Source organism: Delphinus delphis, chromosome 11 (genome assembly GCF_949987515.2).
Source record: "Delphinus delphis chromosome 11, mDelDel1.2, whole genome shotgun sequence".
In the NCBI taxonomy this organism is placed as follows: Eukaryota; Metazoa; Chordata; class Mammalia; order Artiodactyla; family Delphinidae; genus Delphinus; species Delphinus delphis.
The window spans coordinates 2598457-2618787 of NC_082693.1; the positions used below are offsets into that span (position 1 = coordinate 2598457).

General features: G+C 40.2%; 1 protein-coding gene across 6 annotated transcripts in view; it reads right to left on the bottom strand.

Moving 5' to 3' along the window:
• Window positions 1–20331, bottom strand: part of ERC1 (ELKS/RAB6-interacting/CAST family member 1) — a 393002-nt gene that overhangs the window by 55615 nt on the left and 317056 nt on the right. For all 6 annotated transcript variants that reach the window (XM_060024063.1, XM_060024061.1, XM_060024060.1 and 3 more), the window contains one exon: window positions 3321–3419. In XM_060024063.1, the coding sequence (XP_059880046.1) occupies window positions 3321–3419 (99 nt within the window). The remainder of the gene's footprint in view (window positions 1–3320; window positions 3420–20331) is intronic.

Here is a 20331-nt window from a genome sequence, read left to right on the forward strand (position 1 = left end):
GAGGCCTGCACAGAAGCTCCTGTGTTCTGCCGGAACAGACAAGGCAGCTTCACACTGGCGGAGGAGCCTGCTGAACTGCATTCAGCTCCTGCGTGGCCCCAACAGGCTCCACGATGCCCAGCTCCACCGCCCCCCCCCCCCCACCAGCACGTAGTGTAGATAAAGAGAATAGCACACGGACTTGCTCAGCTGCAGCTCTGTCTGGCGTGCGGGGTTCAAAGAGCTTTTTTTTAATTGGAGTATAATTGCTTTACAAGGTTGCGTTAGTTTCTGCTGCACAGCGAAGTGAATCAGCTTTAGGTATACACATATCCCCTCCCCCTTGGGCCTCCCTCCCACGCCCGCCATCCCACCCATCTAGGTCCCCAGTGAGCACCAAGCTGCGCTCCCTGTGCTATACAGCAGGTTCCCACTGGCTATCTGTTTTACACATGGTAGTGCATTTATGTCAAACCTAATCTCCCAATTCATCCCACACCCCTTTCCCCACCCCCTGTGTCCACACGCCCGTCCTCTACTTCTGTGCAGATGGACCTAGAGTCTGTCATACAGAGTGAAGTAAGTCAGAAAGAGAAAAGCAAATACTGTATATTAATGCACGTATGTGGAATCTAGAAAAATGGTACAGATGAACCTCTCTGCAGGGCAGGAGCAGAGACCCAAAGAGCTCTGTGGTTGGCAGCACGCATCTCAGCTTCTTTCACAGCCTCGGGATAAAGCCACATGGAAAGTTTCCCGTCTTCACAGTGCACGCCTCTCTCCACAACTTACCTCATTGTTCTCCTCGGCTGTGTTTGCAGCGAGAGGTCTACACGACCCTCATCATTTTAAGGAGGGTGACACCAAGACACAGACTCTTCAGGAAGAAACAACTCCAGAAGAGTGAGATCGCCAATAAGCACGGGCAGTGAATCCAGGGGTGCAAGGCCACCAATACGTGTGAACTTACTCATCATAATTATTATTTTTTCTAAGAAAAGGATTTCCTCAGTCAAACCTCCAGGGCATGGGATCAAAGAGAGATACTGACACAGCTGGACTATATTTTCTAGCCAATTGGCCTGGAAGGGAGAATCTAGACAGTGTCCTGGCAACCGTTTAACACGGCAGCAATCCATAAAAGAGGGAAAAAGAACTCTGGAGACCGACCTTTTAAAAAGCCTTCTTTTGCTTCTTTATTTCTCTTTATTTATAAGGACAGTTTGAGGGTAATATCCAAGCTCTAGGGGTTGTCCAGGGTAGGCACTCTGGAAGAATTACTGACCCTGAGAATGCAGAGCATTCTTCTATAGACAGAAACTAAAGGTTTTAGTCCACAGTACAGGTTTTTTGTTTTTTTTTTTAAGACTATATACTTTAACTTATCATAAAAAGTATATCCCAAACCTACTGGCAGAGTATCTGATCAATTTTCTATTTCCAGTTTGATGTAAGTCACTATAAACCTTACCAGGACACTGTAATATCATGCTAGACAGAGTAGTTTATAAATAAAATAACAACAGGAGAAATTTATCAATAGTTACATGCCCTGGAAGTTCTCCCAAAAATGCATAAAAGAAATTATAAAAGTGACTATTAACACACAACAAGAAAAAAAAGCCAAAACCCCAAAGCCCACTATGTCAGAAGCATAGCAATACACACAGGAATCAGGTGAGATGAGAAGGCAGAGAGCACACCAAGGATTTAGTGAGTTACAGAGAAACAAGCGTGAGATGATGGTGTGAAAAAAAGTGACGGCAAACAAACAGCACGCATGTCTGTAGTTAAGGAGAGCCTTTCTCACCGTGCTGAACAAATGGCTGCCCTAGGAGCACGTGGACGGCTATGCCCATATGCCCTCCTCCTCGTCCTACGGGACGGCAGAGACCCCAGAGCAGCGTGGGAACGAAAAGAGCTGGTTAGTATTCAAAACAGAGACACAAGCACACTGTAGCAGCAGCAAACAGTCTCTAACCTCCTGACCCTTTTTACATGAGGCTCTGACTCGTAATTAGTTTGTCACTGTACTTCCAGCCTTCCGACCTCTCCGAGACGCTCTCTCTATCCACTGCTGGATCTGGGCAACATTATCAAGTGAGAGGCTTTTCTTTATTTTTTGCCTTTTCCTCAACCTTTCCCCATTCCTGTTTGCCTCCCACTACTGCGAGGTATCCAATTCCTTGTATGTATGAGCGAAACCTGTTTCAAGGAAAGGATCTAGTACTCGTCTTACACACACTGGCATAAACTTAATGCCAGGTATCAAGAAGCAGGCAGAACAGGCAAAGTGATGTCTGGCAGAGGGACAGACTGCTGACATCAGGCAGACGGCTCTCCATTCTGCCTGCGTCAAAGATTGTACTGCTTTCCCTCTAAAATATAAGGCCTGCCGCAACTGGCTAGGAAATGTCATCAAACCATGACTATACCTTCCGAATCTTAGAACAAAATTGCATTTTCGATATTATTGCTGCTTTCACCTGCAATATTTCTTTTTCTTCTCCTAAGACAAAGCTATGCTATCGTTTGGAGGAGACGCTCAGTGGGGGAGTTTTCCTTGACTCTTCAGTCATATGGATGTAATTACTTAACTATTATTTTTCTCCCTCAGCCGTATATTTTAAGATTCAGTGTGATGGAGATGTTGAAATCTGACTTTTGGCAATGGGATATGAGGTAATCTGTTCACTACTCTCCCCCATCCATCATATTCAAGATCTTGGGAGAGTTTCTTTCTTCCAAAAAAACTGGCATTGAATATGGTTCCCCTTCAGGCTGACTCATCACTGCCTCTTTTGCATTGATGAGAAATTGAAGGCAACAATTTAAGAATGACATAGATGGAGGGATCCACCAAGGAAATGGGAGCGAACAACTAAGTTTCAATCTTCACGTCGACTAGGTGATGAGCAGAGATCTTAAAATTTGCAGTTAAATAATATTCAATAGTTATTACCGTTACGTTGCACTGTGTGTGCCTCACTGAGCTTACAAGGAGAGTTTTGTTTTTCTGCTGAGGCAGGACAGTTTCTTAAATAAGAAAAGCAGGACAGTTACAAATTAGTGAGTATCTCTGAGAAGATTAAATTTTTTTCTCATCTCAAGGATTCTTTAGTGTCCTCAAATCTGCTGAGTATCTCCTCTTAAAATATTCAGAATCATGTACCACCTTCCTCTACAGAAACTGGCTCTGTGTTAAAAAAAAAGAAAAAGTTTTCAGAAACTGATTATTTTTATTTTTCTAACTCGTACCCCAGAATCTGTAATGTGCTAGTACAAAATATATCAAAATAAAAGCACACTGGTTTTCACAAGACAATCAAAAGCAGTCTTACCTGGTCTGGGGAGGGTTTATGATTGGTTTGACTGGAATGGGAGGATCTGAAGTGGTCGTCCTCATAATTGTCGGCCATGAGCTTCATCCGATTTTGTGTCTAAGAGGAAACGATGCATAAGGTTAAATTTAGGTAAAATTTCTGTGACACACTGCAAAGTAACAAGTGCCTTAAGAATGTCCTAAGAAAGGATAAAACGAATCCTGTCCGAAATAAAGTAAGTTAAACATAGGATTTCTGAGGATATTGGGGGAAGAAAGTTTAGACACTATTATGGACTGAACTGGGTCCCCTCAAAATTCATGTTGAGGCCCTGACCCCCAAGCCGACTGTGTCTGCAGACAGCCTTTAGGAGATAAATTAGGGTTCAGTGAGGTCATAAGGTGGGGCCCTAATCTGATGGGACTGCGGCCCTGTAAGAAGAGGAAGCGGGAGATGAGTCCCCCTGCCGCGTGGGGACATGGTGAGGAGGAGGCCTCGGTGAGCCAGGAAGAGGGCTCTTCCAGGAACCAAGGCAGCTGGCACCTTGATCTGGGACTTCCCAGCCTCCGGAATGGTGAGAAAATAAATTTCTGTTGTTTAAGTCACTCAGTCTATGGTACTTCGTTATGGCAGCCCGAGCAGGCTAAGACAAGCACCTAAATTTCCACAGGAATTCTGGAGGGAGGAGCAACCTCCCTAAATTAAGCACTTTATTGCAGTGCTTGTTTTTATTTTTTAAAGTAAGGATTGGATTATACTACATATAGGATAGAACTCTGCTAACTCTATTTTTTCACTTCATGATATCAATATATAGGACCCATCTTTCCAGGTTACCATAAAATTACTCACCCTTTTTAACAACTATTCCATTTGGGGGGGGATGTTGTATAACATACAGACCATAAATATTGGGGGAAAAGTTATCATTATCTGTAAATGAAATCATTATATACCTAGAAAATCCAAGAGAATCAATTGAAAAATGATTACAATTTATAATAAAGTTCAGCAAGGTGACCAGACAGAAGCTATATATTAAAATTCAATAGCTTTTCTTTACACCACCAGTAAACAATTCAGGTTTTGGAAATGAATTGAAGATTCTGAAATCCTTCTCTTCAACCCTAGACCAGAAGAGGATTATTATCCCACTGCCTCTTCTCCATGTTCACCAGAATGGAGGACTGGATTGGTAATTCTATGTGCTTGGTTAATTTAAAACCCAGGTGAATGTAATATATATATATGTATAAAACATTTTAGAGAATTCCCTTTGCAAAGCAAGCAATTTAGAAAATGCACGGTACAAACACTATGCATAAAATCAAACAGCAATATTGTTAAAACCTGAAGTTTTAAAAGCATTAAAAATACATTTGTTAACATTATATGATTCAAAAATGTTCACTGTAGATAATCTAAAACACAAAAAGAAAAAAGAAAAATTACCTGTAAATCCCTCTAACCAGTGATAATCATTGTTAATATTTAGGTGCACCTGTTCAGCCCCTTCACTATGAACATAAAAAGTAGCATGCTTTTCCGATTTATTCTCTATTTCTGCTATGATATGGTATTTTTTAAATTGCTATATCTTATGGTATATTTTGATACCTGGTAGGACATGTTGTCCTTCTCTACCAATTCTGCTTTGTCAAAATCTGATTGACACATTTTCTTTTCTAGATGAATTTAAAACATTTTGTCTAGATCCATAAAAAAGTTTAGAGAGATTCTTCTTTGGTATTTTTTCACATAATGATGCCTGAGCAAGGGTAGGGCCCAAGTGTCTGGGCCTGAATTCTAGTTCTGCCTCTTACCAGCTAGCTCAGCTGGGGCAAGCTACTCGGAGCCTCAATTTCCTCACCTTTAAAATGAGAACAATACCTTCTCCCCATAAGACTGTTGTTAGGATTAACCGAGGTAATACAAGCTCTTAGAAAGGTGCCTGGCGTACAATCGACACCCAATAAATTTCAGCTGTCACCATCGTTATGAACATTTCTTTTCATGGCATTACGTATCACTCTAAAACCTAATTTTAACTGGCTGCATGGTATTCAGTTGAATAGATGTTTAACAAGTCCCATATTGCCGGGCATTTGGGCTCTTTACATTTTCCCCTAGTAATATATGAACATTTCTAAGCCAGTTCCTCCCTCCAGGATATAATGACAGCAGAAAAAATACTTATCAAGAAATTGTCTGTGATATCAAATTTCTCTTTTCTGAGATGACTTAGAGGGACCTTGAAAATATGTAGGGCACTCTTTCTTATGTCAAGCCGTACTTATGACAAATGGAGAGGCGTCTGCAAGGCAGCTCTGGGGAAGCATGAGGGAGAGAGCAAAGGGCAAAGGGGCGCACCGGAAAGTGACAACATGCTGCACCTCACTCACTTTCACGTGGGTAAGAAACACTTCCCCGGGGACTTTAACAGGACCCTGCAGCAAAAGTACACGTGGATAGTTATTATCTTAGAGCATGACACGCAGTCTTAACGCCTGATACCGAGTGTGAGTTTAAAATCTTAGAGAAGAACTAATAAAGCGCATGCAAATCCACTTTCAAGGCAGGATGTATCTCAAGTATTCCTCAGGAATGAGAATGAAGGCCCCGCACAAGAACTGATCACAGGAGACAGATAAGACCACAGGTTACTTATTTGATCCATGTAAGCGAATGAAGAAATAGCCCTAAGAGGGTCTCCATTTCTGAAAGACATGAGGTTTATCAAAGTTAACTAGTGTTCCCAGGTCAAATATTCATTAATTTGGTGTGAAGTCTGTTTCCTGCACAGTCAGAAGTTGAGCACTAAGTATCGGACAGCTCGCAGCGCAGTAGATATTATACAGACCATATAAACGACACTCTGCTCAAGAATCTCTTGTTCTACGCTCTTCTTAAGACTAAGACCAGCAAGCATGGAAGGTACTTTATATCCAAATATTTTCGCTCTTGAACCATGCCACGTGCATGTGCAGAGAGCCGAACTCCCATGGTCCCACGACATGAAGAATAAAGTTGTTTGAAGGAAGGAAGGAGAAAAAAAAAAAGGACAGGAGGAAACTTGCTGAGATAAACTTTTTAAGCTGTAAACGCATATCTGTGTATATAGGTATACATACCCTCCCAGAGGAAAGGTTCATCGTTTATTCTGTTAATCTTTTCTTTTAGGACTAAGATGTCAATGCTCAAAAGAGGTGGTACAGAAACTATATGTTTCACAGAAAAATACTTAGTTAGGCTAAGAAACAGTACATGTTGGTTATTCAAACCCAGGTATTAAAAGGTTGGAATTCTGATCAGAGTTACCTGGTTGTTCACTAATCTTTCCTTTCTGGTTTCTGATAACGCTATTAACCTACCTAAATGAGTTTTAGAAAAACTACTACTTAGAAATATTCTGAGATATTTTAGAAAACATATCATAAATAAGTCTTAACCTAACTAGCATTATTTCCAATTATAATTATCTTTAAGAAAGCATTAAGGGCTTCCCTGGTGGCGCAGTGGTTGAGAGTCCGCCTGCCGATGCAGGGGACACGGGTTCGTGCCCCGGTCCGGGAAGATCCCACATGCCGCGGAGCGGCTGGGCCCGTGAGCCATGGCCGCTGAGCCTGCGCATCCGGAGCCTGTGCTCCGCAACGGGAGAGGCCACAACAGTGAGAGGCCCGCGTACCGCAAAAAAAAAAAAAAAAAAAAAAGAAAGCATTAAAATTATTTCTGCCTACATTTGTTAAACTTTAGAAATCATTTTACTATAGTGAATTTTAATTAAACTTTAATTTGCTATTTTGGTATTTGATATACAAAATGAGAAAAGCATGATCTTCACCGTTTTCAGGTGGGTTGGACTCTGTTGGTTATAAACTTAGCAAAATTTCAACAAATTACCTATGAGCTTTATTTTAAACTTCATTTCATGAAAAAGTATAAGTAGTCATTAATTATTCTATTTTTTAGTTTTTTTGGTTTTTTTTTTTTTTTGCGGAACGTGGGCCTCTCACCGTTGTGGCCTCTCCCGTTGTGGAGCACAGGCTCCGGATGCGCAGGCTCAGCGGCCATGGCTCACGGGCCCAGCCGCTCCACGGCATGTGGGATCTTCCCGGACCGGGGCACGAACCCATGTCCCCTGCATCGGCAGGCGGACTCTCAACCACTGCGCCACCAGGGGAGCCCCATTAATTATTCTTGAGTTGTTCATTTTATACACACTTGACTGAAGATTATCCTTCTAGCTGGGAAAGCTCCTTTTCCACTGGTTGGACAGCTTTGGGGGGACTCCCGTGAAGCAGTGTGGTAGGCAGGGGATGGCAACTAGATTAGAGGAGACAACTGTGCTGAATTTAGCCCGACAGCAGTCAGGTCAGACTACCTTCACATCCTATTTATTTTCTCAGCTGGAGTGCAAGGTCTAATAGAAAAGTGTGCTTCCTACTGACTTTGTTTTGCTTTTTAAAGAAATCAGTTAGATAGTTTAATTTTGGTCCTGATTAGGACCAAAATGTGGAAGGAATAACCATCCTGTGCATTCTGTGTACGGTAGCAGACTTTCTGTGTCCTTCTGACATGACATTACTCTTGCGTTCCGGCAAACATGCGCTAAGCTCGTCTTGTACATTTCTTGCCCCACATCTGGAATCAGCTGGTTTACCAAAGAGCTCATTCATTCAGTGGGACAGGAGCGGGTGCTGGGTGCTCAGTGCTGCTGGATCACTGCTTCCTGGTTGTTTCAGCTGAGAGGTAGGAAACACTTTCTTTCTTATTAAGAGGGAGAAAATTATAAATTAACAGTGATATTTTCGATTTAGATTTAAGATTCTAGGTCTGCATCTTAAAGAATAAGTTCTTACTTAACTTCTTTGATTTTACACTTTATATATCTTTTTTCCTCTTATGCTGAAAAACCTTGGTTCCTAACAATAATGACATAAATTACTTTTTATTTGCTTTATCCATCAATTTAATTCTTTGAAAATACCAATACCAACGTAATCACTATCAATATGCCTTCAGAATGAACTTTAAAATTTCTCTGCATTATATTTTCTTCTCATTGGAGTATATCTTATTGAGAATGTACAGAGAAAAATCTGTAATATATAAGGTTAGTTGAACTAATTCTCTGCTGCATGTGACTATGCAACAATTTAATAAACAACTAGATTCATTTGTTTCAGTTTGTTTACAAAATTCAGGAATTGCTTTCCCCTCTTTCTGATGTAATTTTATTTTTGATTATGTAAAACATCCGTATGATTCTAGAGTCAAAACTATATAACGAGGTATAACGAGGTACTTTCAGAGAAGACTTGCTTTCAATCCTGCCTTCTCTATCCTATTCCCTTCCTCTTTTCATAGGAAATTTTGGGTGTAAATTTTAAATTTACCTTTAAATTGTTCTTTATGTAACTGTAAGCAAGCATACACTCTCACAAACATTTATGAATTTACCCACTTTTCTCACATAAGAAGTAGAATATTAAATACACTATTCTGCATCTTGCTTTTTCATTTAACAACATATTCAAGTAGTCACTTCATAACAATAGAGATGTTTCCCATTCCCTTCTACAGCTGCACAGTACTCTACTCCATTGGATGTATTATAATTGATTCAACCAGTATCCCACTGTTGGGTATCTGAGTTATTTCTAATCTACTGCTACTACAAATATCGTAGCAAACACTATAGTAGCACACACGGAATTTTACCTTGTATATGTGTTATTTTGTTTTTGAAATTGTGTTTTGAAATTTTGAAAATGTGTCTTTGGGACAGCTTCCTAGAAGCTTCACTTCTGGGTCAAAAAGTGAAAACATAGGTAAGTAATGTTATTACACGTTTTGCCAAATTCCCTCCACAGGAGGTGTGCATTTTGCGCTCCCACCAGTAGAGTTTTACGAGTGTGTGACACGCGCAGCCCTGTCAACTGAATATGCTGTTAAACCCTTCCTTGATTTTGGCCAAACAGCACCTCAGTTTGACTTTACCTTAATATGAGTGCGGTCGGGCATGGATTCATGTTTAGAGACTATCTACATTTCTTCCCCATGATCTTCCGTTTTGACTATTCCCCCCACCCCCCATTAAGTTGTTATCTTCTTCTCCATTTTTAGGAATGCTCTTTTTTGGGATATTAGCTCTTGGTGATGTAAGCTGCAATTTCTCTTCTGAAGTCTGACACTGTCTTAATTTTCAGACCCCACACTCTCAACTATGACACTATCCTGTCTGTATCCACTGTTCTTCCTTCTGATCCTTATACTTCCTCTCTTTAGTTATTTTAAAAACTTCAAGAAAATATTGCCCGTCTAGGATCTTAAGTCTTCAGAGAAGTAATCTCCTCTGTTACATCCTCCTCCTTGTGGACTGACTGTGAGCTCATCCTAAGGGTCACCTGTTTTTTTCCATGGGAATATTGTGATGTCTGGGCTGTTGAAGGATCCCAGCAGTGATACTGTAATTGCTTCTGCTAGGCTCTAATGGGGCATACATTTTTATTCTAATATTTCAGGTAGGAGCTTCCCACGCCCAGTGGCAGTATCAATTTATACTCTAAATCTGCTGGAGTTACAGGCTTCAGAATTCTGACATCTTATAAGGGACCTGGGGTTCCTTCCCAAGGTCACGGCAGAGAAAAGCTTTTCTCATCTACCGGTGGTAAAGGTTTGACTCAATTAGTCTTATTTCCTTTCCCTTGAATGGCACTCATATGACTGTCCCATCTCGCGGCAGAAGTTCAATTCCAGGTCCCCAGTTCATGTCATCCTAAAGTCTCGCCTTCTTTCCCTGTGCGGGCACTAAAACCCAGCCCCAGCCCTAACTGGTCAGACTGGTCATAATGCCCAGGGCTGCTGCTGCTTCAGTTCACACCCCTCTTTGCTTCTGACACCTGCAGATTTTTTCTGTCAATTGAGCTCAATCATGCATCACAAATTGAGAGGGGATTAACGCTTATCCAGTATCTTCAGGTTTGGAACAAAAGGATTTCAGTGTTATCTGGAACCTCTGTCAGATTCTAATAATCTGTCTACATGTCTTTTCTTCCCATGGATTGTGAGTCTGTGAGGGCTGGGACAAAGACTCACTCACCCGTGTAGCAACCTAGTAACTAGTAAACTTGCCAGTATACATACATACATACATATATACATATATACATACACACACACACACACATACACACATACATACACACACATACACACACATATATATACACACACATACATATACACACACACATATACACACATAAATATACACACATACATATATATACACATACACACATACATATACACACACACATACACATACATATACATACACATATACACACACACATATATAAACACATACATATATATACACACACACATATATACACACATAATACATACATATATGTATACACATATATATATATATATATATATATATATATTCCTTAACATATGTTTGTCAAATTCAAGAATCTATTTTCCATGGTTGTTACATTTGGGATTATATTTTATTATTGTTCCAGCAATGAGCTTCATATTTTGAAAGCTTTTTCTATGAAATTATCTTTATTAAATAATGCTCTTTTCCATTTGTATTAATTAAAAATAGATGCACTTACCAAACACAATTGCTCATAACTATGAAAAATCCAGCATTACCACAATGAGTTATCTCAGCCAAAAGAAAATAAAATAGACATTTTAACTAACTAGCAGAGTTTTATCTCAAATAAAAACAACTGCTGTTACTTAGAATAGGTTCAGAAAGGACCCCAGCACCCAGGCACTCTGATTTATAAGCACGTATAAGGTTCTTTTCTTTGATTTCCTCATATACAAATTGATTTATGTGTGAAAAGGAGAACTTCTGACTATAGATATTCAGGTATTTATTTTGTTACTCAGTGGATTTTTTTTTCTTAAGGTTTCATGTAATCTTCTCTTATCTAAAAGGATATACTTGAATACATCACCATTTATGGCATTAAGCTCATAGGATATCTGTTCTTTCTACATATTCTGTATTTCCTAGCAAAACTCTACTGTTTTTTCCCCTCTTGGTAGAAAGCAAAGAAAAACAAACACCAGCAAACTTTCTGATTTTTTTTTTTTTAAAGGAGCCTATGTTTTTCCATCTATTATAATCATTCCTTAGTTCTTAGAAAGGTTTGTGTGGGATTCCTTGCTTCCCTAACTCAGAGACGCACATATTCCTTCCTTCTCAGCCTCCAGAAAGTATTTATTAATCTTAATGCTTAGTCCTGATTATTATGTATGTCTAACACTTTCTTATATGCCATGCAGACTGTAACTTTGAACCCTGAAGGATGGAAGCTTATTCTTTCTCTCTTTCAACAAATATTAACATGAGAATAAAGACATATTCAGTGTTTTAAAACTAAAAAATACTTAAAATACTTTATAAGAATTTCTATTCTATTTCTAAATTTTGAGAGCTGTCCTGTTTCTGGCAGGCCCGTGGTGTGTATCTGCAGTATACTGGGGTGAAAAATCAGAGCCAGATCCATAAAGTTACAGGAATGAAATACCCTGTAGGCCATCTTGTTTATACTGACCCAAACCAATGTCTGAAATGAGACCGTTTAAAACAAAGTGCGATTGAAACTTTATTCCTGATCACTGCCTCAACTTTCTAGCACATACTTCTCATCCTTGCAATAAACCTAAAGTAACCCTTTAGGTTTACTTTTTTACTTGCAGTAAACCCAGTTTTAATGTTATAAGGATCATTTCTTCCAGTTGTATCTGTTCTCAAAGCAACAGAAGCACTACATTCTGCAAAATAACCAGAATGTTTAGGGGGAATATTAGCTGGATCCAGTGAGACTCACCATCATATCTAAGAAAAGAACAAAATGTAGGTAGATGTTTTCTGCTATTCTAGAAACCAGTGAACAAAGGTCAGTATCCGAGAGCATTTACCGCAGCTTTGTTTATGGATTACGCGATCTGGGTGGCTAAGTATACAGTTAAAATGTTACAGATACAGAGGCCACGAAAAAGAGAAGTGACACTAAATTCCTTCACATGTAACAGAAAAGACCGACCCCCCCCATTTAAAAAAAATCTTAGATTGTGTTAAACACAAATTAAAAAAAATCATTTTCTCAAGGATGGCAGCACAAACTATAGGTATCTATTACAATGCGTTCCAACCCAACAATTTAGTGCTGCAAAGCAGGAAAGTTTAGTACTCTCGCTTCAAACAGGACACCCTTTCCTTAGTAAATACACAGAAATTAACTTTAATTTATTTGATGCTTTTTATATAAAAAAAAGTAAAAACGTTTCCCCCTGTTTGAGGAATAGCTGAGCAGGCAATGGGGTAATCTTCAAGAATTTGAAGCACTTTTAAGCACACACACACAGAAAAAAGATGCCTTTTAGATAAGAAGGATCAAAATTCTTAAAGTAAGAAGTTTTGAGGGAATTTTATGCTTTCCTTTTACAAAATCATGGTCCATGTGTGGAAAAGGAATGAATGGAATTGACTCAAAATAAAGTTAACTATAAATTGTACACTCATGAGCACGTACACTGAAGTATCTTTAAACAAACCCAGGGATGTGAGGGCCATTTGGGTTCTTACTGGAAACCATCCATACGGAGAGCAACTGACAGAAGGCCAGACTCTGCAATACCACCTGTTCTTCCTGTTCTGTGAGACTTCATTATAAAAGGATTTCTCTGTACATATGTGCTTTCACAAACCTTCATATGTGGTCATGCTGGTAAAATCAGCAAAAAACGACCAATGCGTTCTAGGTGTCTTCTCTAGTTTCCAAAGTTACTTCTTTTTTTGTGAAATTGAGCTAAAATGGCTTTCAGTCTTTTGTGTAAAGGAAAAAATCCCCTGACATTTATTAGAATCAGGCCTTTCTAAAACAAAACAAAACAAAAGATTAAATTTAAAAAAGTATCTTAGGGCTTCCCTGGTGGTTGGGAGTCCGCCTGCCAGTGCAGGGGACGTGGGTTCATGCCCCGGTCTGGGAAGATCCCACATGCCGCGAAGCGGCTGGGCCCGTGAGCCATGGCCTCTGAGCCTGCGCGTCCGGAGCCTGTGCTCCGCAACGGGAGAGGCCACAGCGGTGAGAGGCCCGTGTACGGCAAAAAAAAAAAAAAAAAAAAAGTATCTTAAATGATCTCATATATTTACGGTTGTGGAAATACTTCACTGATCATTTCAATAAACTCAAGTATTTGAAAAACTCTGATTTCTAGAAATAAACAAGAAGCACCAGGCATAGATAGGTTCTAATAAGGAATGAATACCCATTAAGAATCATTTAAAAGGCATCAGTGGCTGAATAAATTAGTGAAACTAGACAGCAAAACTTGTCTGCTACTAGAGGTATCATTTTCTAAAACACATCAATAAGTGACTGGGGCTGGCGGGTAGTGATAAAGATTGTGATTTCAAAAAAACTGGGTTATCTGAATACTGGCACTAAAGTTCAAACTCTACTGGGGTCACTTAGCTATCTAAACCTAGAACATAACTATTGTCTTACTAAAGAGAAAAGGTAGTTTTGCCTAAGTCTTCCTTCAGAAATAAAGGTTAGCTTTAACTTGCTGCTTCTAGAAGATGGAGCAGACATACTTTTCCCCATACCTCTGATAAGGACAAAAGTAAAACTAAAAAGTAACTGTGAGCTGTACATACAAATGTAAAACTACAGCCACACCAACATAAAAAGCTGGCGGGAAGACAGACTGGCTAAGGACACTGGGACCCAAAGAATGCCACAGGTGGTAAGTTCCCTGGATTTTCTTCTTGCCTCATATATCAGACCTGGAGCTGGAAACCAGCGACCTGGAAGCACCAACAGTCACAGACAACAAAAGCCTGAGCTCTCTAGCCCAGGAGGCCTAGAGGGGAAAGGGGCAGCCTAGCAAGATAAAAACATTTTAGACTATAATCACTCTACTCAAAAGGTCACAGGAAAAACTGCCGCCCATGGCAGCAAAGCTAAATGGTGAGCTGGGGCCTGTACCCCACAGCCTCTCCTCCCCCCGGGCAGGTGTCAGAGGAAGCCAGGGAAGGGGCAGTAACCAAGCCCCCCCAGTGGCAGCGGGGACAGGCGGGCGGAGCGGTGAGTCCCACCCTGGGAAGTGTCAGAGGAGGCCCAGTGCTGCACAGCAGGAAGGAGGCCACCCTGCAGTGCTTACGGAGGGAGTCCTACACATCCCGGCAGGAATAAGTCCGGGGAGGCCTAGCAGGGGTACAATTCATACCGCTGCCCGGAGTGACGGGGAGCCCCACTCCCTGGGTGTCAACAGAGGCAGAGGGGAGCCTGGATTTGCCTCCACTGGGCAGTAATGAGGCCTCACCACCCTCTCCTCTCTGGAGTGTGCCAACGAAAACCAGCTGGCAGAGATGGTTTAAATAAGATCCAGAGTCACAGGGCGTGCCCCAGACCCCAAATGTCCAGGCACCGATGAAAAATCACTCCTCATACTGAGAGCCGGGAAGATCGCCAACTGAATGAAAAAAGACAACTATGGTTAAAGGCACAGGGGAAGCGAAAACCTTCTTCTCGACAACAGACTTAGGTATTTGGGCAGCAGCTGATTAGCTACCACAGCGGGACTGTGAGGGGCCGGAAGCAGCCAGCGGCTGCCCCGAAGGCCTGCCCACAGAGCACCGCCCTCCCCAGCAAGCCTTGGTTCACCTCCGCCCAGCCCTGGGACAGGTCGGGGAGGCAGGCAGCGGGGGCTGCTGTGTCTGCAGTAGACCTAACTCTTAGCAGCCGCTTCCGGGAAACTTCTAGGTCAGGAGAGCCTATCCAGTCCAGGTCTCTGTAGGCATCTGACCACAGTTAGTCTGCAACTGGGTTCATCTAATCACCCAAAACCACAGCTTTATTTTGGTGGTAAGGACACCCCAGCCCCAAGAACCAACAGCACCCCTGCACTTCCTAGGCGTGTGCAGGTAGGTCCTTTTGACTAGCCTCCCCGTTTTTAGGTTAAGAAAAATTCCTTCTTTCTCACACATGTAGCTCCTTCCATTTAGATAAATAATAATAGTAAATATTAATTTTATCAACTCATAAGTTATCAATATATTTTTACTTTTATTGATTTGAAAATTATTAATTTTGAAACTTACTGATTTATTAATCAATATTAATGGACAGCTGATGTTCATAATATAATTGATTTTTAAAAGTTCTTAATTTATGTTACTGAGGATTATACTCTCCTAGAAATACACAGCAATTTACTGGCTAAGGATCAGTTCTAACTATATCAAGATGTGAAGTACAATTTATTACCCGACTATATGAAAGACTAGTTCATGAAATAACTGTGGCACTTAAAGTGAATAGGTTAACTTAACCAAGAGTTAAAAAAAGAAAAGGTACTAGATATTTTTGCTAAGGGATCAAATGCAGAAAGATTGAAAACTTTAGGTTCTTTAAGGAAAATAGAGAAAATAACCTGAAATCGATAGCATTTAGACTGAATTGTTTTCGGTAAGGAATTTTTTTACCCTACATTTATTTTACCTCTTCAAAATACGGCTGTAGAATTTTTAACTCCCATCCTCCTTGTTTCCAGGAACAGATCTTTAATTTAAAATGTCAAAACAGCAAGAAGCCTGTGGGGTACACAATATCACAATTACCTGTGATGCACTGTGCCGTAAACGCTTAAAGCATTCTCAACACATGCAAATCATGGAAAAAAGGTCTTAAAAGCCCTGAAACCTTATAAAAAACTTCCAGCAGTTCTCATCCAATAAAGCCGATTCTGAACTCTTAACAATGGGGTGGTGTACAGAGGGCGTCTGTTTGCTGAGTTATATTATGTAAGGATTAAAAGAATGGCATGTGTTCATATTTTCACACAAGTGTCAGAAAACAGTAAAAAGTAAACGTAACGCCTATATTCTCTCTTGAGTAAGCAAATACATTTTTTATGGCTTTAACTGGTACTTCTATTTTGATGACTCCAGAAATCAGTATTTCTAGCTCTCATGAAGTTTTTATACTGCTTTCTTCTAAAAATGTCATTGTTTTAGGTCTCATGCTCTGGTCCTTGATTCAACTGGATTTAATTTTTGTATATGGTGTTAGGTAAGGGTCCAAACTCATTCTTTAGCATGTGGATATCCAGTTTTCCCAGCACCATTTGTTGAATTGACTGTCCTTTTCCCATTGAATGGTACTGGCACCCTTGTCAAAAATCATCTGAGGTCTTCCCAGGTGGCGCAGTGGTTGAGAGTCCACCTGCCGATGCAGGGGACACGGGTTCGTGCCCCGGTCTGGGAGGATCCCACATGCCGTGGAGCGGCTGGGCCCGTGAGCCATGGCCGCTGAGCCTGTGCGTCCGGAGCCTGTGCTCCTCAATGGGAGAGGCCACAGCAGTGAGAGGCCCACGCACCGCAAAAAAAAAAAAAAAAAAAAAAAATCATCTGACCATGTATGTAAGGGCTTATTTCTGGGCTCTCTATTCCACTGGTCTGTACATCTGTCTTTATGCTAATAGCACATTGTTTTGATGCTTTTAGATTTATAGTAAGTTTTGAAATCAGGAACTGTGAGTTCTCCAGTTTTTTTTTTTTCAAGATTGTTCTGGCTTATTCAGGGTCCCTTGAGATTGATTCCATATAGATATTAGGATGGGTTTTCTATTTCTGAAAAAAAGCATCTCTGGAATTTATATGTGACTGCATGAATCTGCAGACTGCTTTGGGTAGTAGTGATATTTTAACAATTTTAAGTCTTCCAAAACCATGAACCAGGAATATTTTTCCATTAATTTATGTCTTCTTTAAATTCTTTCAGCAATGTTTTGTATTTTTCATTGTACAAGTCTATCACCTCCTTGGTTAAGTTAATTCCTCAGTATTTTAATCTTTTTAATGCTATTGTGTGTGAAATTGCTTTTGTAATTTCTTTCTCAGTTTGTTCATTGTTTGTGTATAAAAACGCAAACAAATTTTTATATGTTGACTTAAAAAATTTTTTTTGAAGATTACTATTATTCTATTTTATTTATTTATTGGCTGCATTGGGTCTTAGCTGTGTTATGTGGGATCTTTCATTGCGGCATGCAGGCTCTTCGTTGCGGGCAGGCTTCTCTCTAATTGTGGCGTGTGGGCTCATCAGTTGCGGCACGCAGGCTCTCTAGTTGTGGCACGTAGGCTCCAGGGCGTGTGGGCTCAGTAGTTGCAGCATGAGGGCTCCAAAGTGTGTGGGCTCTGTTGTTGTGGCATGCAGGCTTCAGAGTACGTGGGTTCTGTAGTTGTGGCACACAGGCTCTCTAGTTGTGGCATGCGAGCTCAGTAGCTGCAGTGTGCGGGCTTACTTGCCCCATTGCATGTGGGATCTTAGTTCCCCAACCAGGGATCGAACCAGTGTCCCCTGCACTGCAAGACAGATTCTTAACCACTGGACCACCAGGGAAGTTTTGTATGTTGACTCTTTGCATCCTACTTTGCTGAATTCATTTACTAGTTCTAACAGCTTTTTTTTCTGTGAGAAATCCTTAGGGTTTTCTACATATAAGCTCATACCACCTGCAAACAGAGATAATTCTGCTTCTTCCTTTCCAAATTGGAGTTCTTTTATTTATTTTTGCCTAACTGCTCTGGATAGAACTTCCAGTACTACGTTGAAAAGAAATGGTGAGGGACTTCCCTGGTGGTCCAGTGGTTGAGACTTTGCCTTCCAATGCAGGGGGTGTGGTTTCGATCCCTGGTTGGGGAGCTAAGATCCCACATGCCTTGCTGCGAAAAAACCAAAGCTTGAAGAAGCAACACTGTAACAAATTCAATGAAGACTTTAAAAATGGCCCACATAAAAAAAAAAAAAAAATCTTAAAAAAAAAAAAAGGCAAAGAAGTGGTGAAAGCAGGTACTCTTGCCTTGTTCCTGATCTCAGAGGAAAAGGTTTCATTTCAGTCTTTCACTATTGAGAATGATGTTTGCTGTGGGATTTTCATATATGGATTTTATTATGTGGAGGTAATTGAGTGTTTTTATCATAAAAGGGTGTTGAATTTTGTCAAATCAATTGAGATGATCATGTGATTTTTTTCCCCTTTATTCTGCAGATGTGGTTTATTACATTGATTAATTTTTGTATGTTGAACCAGCCTTGCATCCCGGGAACAAATCCCTCTTAGTCATGATATATGATGTTTTAATATGCTGTTGAATTCTGTATGCTGGTATTTTGCTGAGGATTTCTGCAACAATGTTCATAAAGGATACTGGTTTGTAGTTTTGTTTTTTTGTAGTCTCTTTGCCTGGCTTTGTTTTCAGGGTAATGCTGGCCTCACAGAATGAATTAGGAAGTATTCCTTTGCCTTCAATTTTTGGGAAACATCGGAGGAGGATAGGTATTAGTTCTTCTTTAAATGTTCTTCTTTAAAGAATTCAGGAATGAAGTCATCAGGTCTAGGGCTTTTCTTTGTTGTTTTTGATTACTGACTCAATCTTCTTACTAGGTCTAACTCAGATTTTCTATTTCTTCATGATTTAGTCTTGGTAGTTTTTTCGCTTCTAGGAATTGTTTCATCTAGGTTATCCCATTTTTTGGCTTACAATTGTTCACAGTACACTCTCATAATCCTTTTTATTTGTGGAGAATCAGTAGTAATGTCCCCATTTTCATTTCTGATTTTAGTAACTGAGACTTCTTTTTCTTCCTTAGTCCATATAGCTAAAAGTTTATCAATTTTGTTGACTTTTTCAAAGCAAAAGCTTCATTGGTTTTTCTGATTTTTCTCTCCTGTTTTTCTTTTCTCTGTTTTATTGATTCTCTGCTTAAATCTTTATTATTTCCTTTCTTCTGCTGGCTTTGGGTTAGTTTGCTTTCCTTCTTTTACTTCCATAAATTATAAAGTTATATTGTTGATTTGAGATCTTTCTTGTTTTTTTTTTTTTTTTTTTTTTGCGGTACGCGGGCCTCTCACTGTTGTGGCCCCTCCCGTTGCGGAGCACAGGCTCCGGACGCACAGGCTCAACAGCCATGGCTCACGGGCCCAGCCACTCCGCGGCATGTGGGATCCTCCCGGACCGGGGCACGAACCCGTGTCCCCTGCATCGGCAGGCGGACTCGCAACCACTGCGCCACCAGGGAAGCCCTTTCTTGTTTTTTAATGTAAGCATTTGCAGCTACAAATTGCCCACAGCACTGCTTTCACTATGTCCCAGAAGTTTTGGTAAGTTGTGTTTTCATTCACCTCCAAGTATTTTCTAATTTCCCTAGTGATTTCTTCTTTGATCTATTGGTTGTTTAAAGGTGTATTGTTCAATTTCCACAACTTTGTAAATCTTTCAATTTCACTTTCGTTACCAATTTCTAACTTCGTCCTGTTGTGGTCAGAGAAGATACTTTGTATGATATCTATCTTTTAAAATCTATTGTGGTCTAACATATGGTCCATCCTGGAAAACACCCCACGTGCGTGTGAGAAGACTGTGTACAGGCATACCTTGGAGATACTGAGCGTCAGTTCCAGATCCATGTGATAAAGCAAATATTGCAATAAGTGAGTCACGTGAATTTTTTTCTTTCCCAGTGCATAAAAAGTTATGTTTACACTATACTGTAGCCTATTAAATGTGTAATAAAAAATTACAGACTTTAATTAAAAAACATTGCTAAAAACTGCTAACTATCATCTGAGCCTTCCATGAGTTGTAGTAGTAAAATCAAAGATCACTGATCACAGACCACTGTAACAAATATGATAATAATGGAAAAGTCTGAAATATTGTGAGAATTACCAAAATGTGACATAGAGACACAAAGTGAGCAAATGGTGTCTGAAAAGCGTCACCTACAGACTTGCTTGATGCAAGGTCGTCACAAACCTTCAATCTGTAAAAAAAAAAAACAAACCAAAAAACCCCAACAACAACAACAAAACATAGTATCTGTGAAGCACAACAAAATGAAGTGCAGTAAAATGAGGCATGCCTGTCTGCTGTTACTGCTGGGTGGAGTGTTTTGTATATGTCTGTAATGTTTAGTTGGTT